Below are 4,439 nucleotides of genomic sequence, written 5' to 3'. Positions count from 1 at the left end.
AATAATTATAACTAGAGCTCATTCCTATACTACTCTTAGACATACCATCACCTACGTTCATGATAATGGCTATCTAGATCAAACATCAACATATGCATACTATGAATTTTTGCCACCACCACATATCTACATGATATAGGCTACATTTTTTTCCTAACACCATTATCCATATTGCATAACAAGAATTTTCTTCATGACAACAAATGCCTATGTGGGTCAAAATTTACACCCATAGGCTATATGATATGTGCCTCTAAAATTGTCCTTCCAAAAAAATATTTTAATTTTCTACTCTTTTAGCATGCTTAGGTTTACTCAGAGCCTCCATAGTTACCATCTTCTACATTCTTATAATCTGACCTCTTTAAACTCTTAGCATTGGTTGTATATCATGCCCACTACCTACTTATAAATAATTGAGTAAATAATTATATCATGCAAACTGTTAAGGTAAGTATATACTTACTCAAGGCTTTGCTATTTGGATCTAGAAATAGACTCAAGGATGTCTATAGGATTTTTTCATAAATTATGGAGCTTATAATGTTATGTATTCTAATATTTTTTGAGTGCTTGTCAAATAATGTGCATATTTATGCATAGCAGTAGAATTTGTCCCAAGAAAGTCTATTAAAAAAAGTGTCTTACATTCATAAAATTTATAAAATAAATTTTTATTTGAAAAAAATAGATATTTCTTTAAGTTGTGTAGACTCTTATGCCATTTTGTAAGTCAAGTTTATTTTTATGTCACAAACAATTGTAGTTTATAAATCTACGAAGACACACTTGTTCTCAATCTTGAACTTGATCTAGCTTTACTCATAATGTAAAGTGTTAAAAACTCAAGTGAAAAGTGAGCATGAGTATAAACTTTAAGCTTTACTAAAGAGGCACTTTAAGCTTTTCATCCACAGGGGAATGGAGAACGTTGTGCAAGTGCTTGTAGCTTTCAATTGTTTGAGTAGAAAACGCGTTGGCACAGCTCACCAATGGGCAAGGGACACGTAGATGACAAAAATGTTACCGTGTGCCCAACGACAACCAGGGTAGCGTGTTGTGTGCACTGTGAGTCTATTATATAGTGGTGGATAAGTGAGCGCAAAAGAAAACTTTTACAAGGGCTCTTGATGATGCGTTTCCTACACTTCCATGGCAGCACGTCGATGCTTTCTCTCAATGTGGGCGATCACACCGCAGGGCATCAATACAGTCTAGTGGGCAAGTCTAAGGTTAGATTAATCGCAGGCCAGCTAGCTGTTAGTCAAGCGGTTAACAGGCAATTTAGCCTAAGCGTGTATGCAGTACGAAGAAGAACGCAGGTGATGCAGTTGTTGCAGTCGATGATCCTCACAGAAACCCACGCCCCTCTCAAGATTCAATCCTCCCAAGGGAAACTGTTAATGGCATTGATCAATGAGCGTCAGCCACCTGGAGTCGTCTCTCGAGTCGCCTCGCGACAATTGGAGCTCCTGGCTGCAGCAGCGTCTGCCACGTCGTCGGCGCATGGAGATTCCGCGCATTTCAATGCCCACGATGGCGCTCTTTACAGGTAAAATGAATCACTGTTAAGAGTTATAATCCAGCTCGATTAAAGGATCGACACTGTTAAGTTATAATTAACGTGCTGATTCTTTGTATGCTGTGCAGAAGAATCGCCGACATAAAAGAGAAAGAGGCTTTGCAAGACATAATTTACGCACTCGTGGCATGTAGGATAATGCATGCCATGCTGGCACGGCCAGATCAGCTGGTGAGCACACATCGTACGCCAGCTCAGCACGACGAAAAGAGGGAGGATGCCAGGATGGCAATGGCACATCATCAGCTCCTTGATGATAGATTGCAATCCATCCACTCTCTCGATGTGCAGCCACTCATAGTGCGACATGTGGCCATGGTTATCAACGGGAAAGCTCAGCCTCACCTTCCTTTCGAGCCCCATGCATCCGCACGTGTGTGCAGGTTCAAGATGGGCAAGATCTACGCAGCATCGGTCATGTATGGATACTTCCTCACACGTGTGTACCAGAGGTTCAAGCTCGATCGCGCGCTGCGGTTAAAGGCGGTTTCTATGCGACCCACCACCATGGAGGCTTACATGGAGGTTGGCTTTGATGAAGAGACTCTGCATCGATCAAGTAGGATGAGGTGCACCCACAGTGTGGATGTGATTGAGCGGCATGTGGAAGCGCTGTTTGGCAAGGCCCCCGATCACACGCAGCAGCTACAACATAGAACGCCACAACATGCCTATCCCACCACCATGTACATACAGTTGGGTTCGGTGAAAAGCCTCATCCTTGAAGCCTTGGCCTTCGGTGCGCTCTTGTGGGACGTGGAGTACAACTTCATCCCCCTTTTTTATCCTCTTTGCCTTGAGGATTAGAGATACCAAACGGTGCAATCAATGTCTACACACTTCAACAACAAGATAAAGGTTTTGTGTCCACACTTTGGAAAATAGCACACTCAATTCCAATATCTAATGTCATTTGGAAAATGTTTTGTATCCACACTCGGGAAAATAGCACACACACATATTGCAATAGAAATTGCCATGCAAGTAGAGCTCTTACATATGAGCATTTCAGACTAACTTGAAGAAGACTAACTTGAAGAAAAAAGGTGCTAAACAACTTCTAAATAGTGGCTAGGCAACCTCATACTACATGAACATCGTAGTAGAAGCTACTCTTCCATCATTCCTATAGGCATCCACATACACCTTTCCACACAGACGGTTATTTCCAACATTGCTATGAAACTTTAATGAACCTTCTACCTTTAACTTGGTGGAGTGAAATCTACGGGATCTGCCATTAGTTGGTTCTAGTTTAGGTCTACCCAAAGTTTCGCATGTTTCATAGGACAACAAGTTGTGACCTATTAAGGTAATGATTGAGGTATGGCTACCTCCATAGCACAGCAGCAGTCACTTCAACTTTTATCCTTGTAGGGTCAAAGCTTAAGTCGTCATCCTTAAGGGTGACTAGAGTAGCCCTCCTTATGTTCAAGTTTTCCCCTTGCAAGTGCATTATTGTTTTCTCTATGTGCTCTTTTGCGTCTTCTTGGGCCTGTTTTTTCATCGTTTCTTTGTTCTTTTTCTCTTGCTTCTTTTATGGACTTGGGCTAACCATGTCCTGAGTTAATGGTCCATAGTAGTTCTTTAGTTTTTTCTCATTTTATATGTGTGGGTCTCCACACCATTCAAGGGTTTTGATCCTTCCAAAATCTTGCGGAGTGATCTCTGTGATCCTAAAATAGTCCCATCCCCCTTAGTTTCAACTTCTTCTTTTTTGTTGCTCCCCATTACAAACAGAAGAACTAGATTCCTTTCCTTAATTTTCTTGTTTTTTGACGATTTGGTTAAAGCACTTTTTTACTAGGACTTTCTCACTCATTTGCTAAGTGACAGCAAACCTTAAGCTAGGTAGTACTAAGTATTCCATTGGCATCACAACATCAACTTTGTATGTTAGCCGAAATGGTGTATATCTCATTGTAACTTTGTACAATATGCAATAGGTCTAGAGTGTAACTATAACTTATATTCTTGATAATCTTAGCTAGCTTATTGTTTTTATCAATATAGCACAACAACTTTTTTTTTGTCAATAAGCTTGGTTAGCTTATTGTTTTTGTCAATATAGCATACAACATTTTTTTGTACTCTCTCCATTCGCTTATGGGTAGTACAGTGAGGATTTTTTATGTACTACAAAAAGCCTTTCAGCAATGATCTCATTGATTAAGTGTGACCCTTGGTCACACACATTCTTTAATGTGAGTGGTCCCTTGGTCACTCACAATCTGCATTAAGCATATGAATCTAGAAATTAAGAATTTAGTAGTGGTATGAGCATCAATGTTTGTAGTGGCTCTAGCTTCTACCTACTTGGTGAAGTAGTTTTTAACCACTATGATGTATCTTGATTGAGTTTGGTAGGACATGACTTATTAGTCCTACAAAGTCCATTACCCATTTCTCAAAAGGCTGTGGCACTATGGCCGACGTGAGTGACAACCTATCTTTTTGTTATGGAGCATCAAATCTTTGACATTTATTGCAACCTTTAACAAACTTTATGGCATTACGAAACAAGGTTGACTAGCATAAGCCTACTCATAGAACTTTATGTGCTATAACATCTTTAGAAAAATGTCATCCTAGCAGTTTTAGAGTGTGCATCCTCGAGAACATGTATAAATTAAGTTGTCCCATAATCAATCGATTAGGTATACCCAGATTAATAATCCATCATATCTTATCTTTGTTCAATGGAAGATCTTTTGGAAAGCCATAAGTGAGGTATTGTGCTATTTCAACACTCCAATTAGGCACCATGTCAATTTTAAATAAGCGTGCATCTAGAAGGTCATTATGAATTCCAGTGGCAAGCTCACCATGAAGAATTTATAGCATGTGCTCTGCTAAA

The 4,439-nt window shown here is 39.8% G+C and overlaps 1 protein-coding gene across 1 annotated transcript; it reads left to right on the top strand.

The window, feature by feature from the left end:
• The first annotated feature begins 1,101 nt into the window (after nucleotides 1-1,101).
• Nucleotides 1,102-3,584, top strand: LOC147618926 (UV-B-induced protein At3g17800, chloroplastic-like). Its single transcript, XM_086774066.1, has 2 exons — nucleotides 1,102-1,552; nucleotides 1,651-3,584. Exons 1-2 carry the CDS (start codon nucleotides 1,131-1,133, stop codon nucleotides 2,387-2,389), a joined length of 1,161 nt encoding a protein of 386 aa, XP_086630192.1. The 5' UTR covers nucleotides 1,102-1,130; the 3' UTR covers nucleotides 2,390-3,584.
• The last annotated feature ends 855 nt before the right edge of the window (nucleotides 3,585-4,439 follow it).

This window comes from Cibotium barometz, chromosome 34, assembly GCF_041138505.1.
Source record: "Cibotium barometz isolate CiBa-2024 chromosome 34, ASM4113850v1, whole genome shotgun sequence".
Lineage (NCBI taxonomy): Eukaryota > Viridiplantae > Streptophyta > Polypodiopsida > Cyatheales > Cibotiaceae > Cibotium > Cibotium barometz.
Note: the sequence above shows the minus strand (reverse complement) of the source record. Positions and strands in the feature narration are given on the sequence as shown.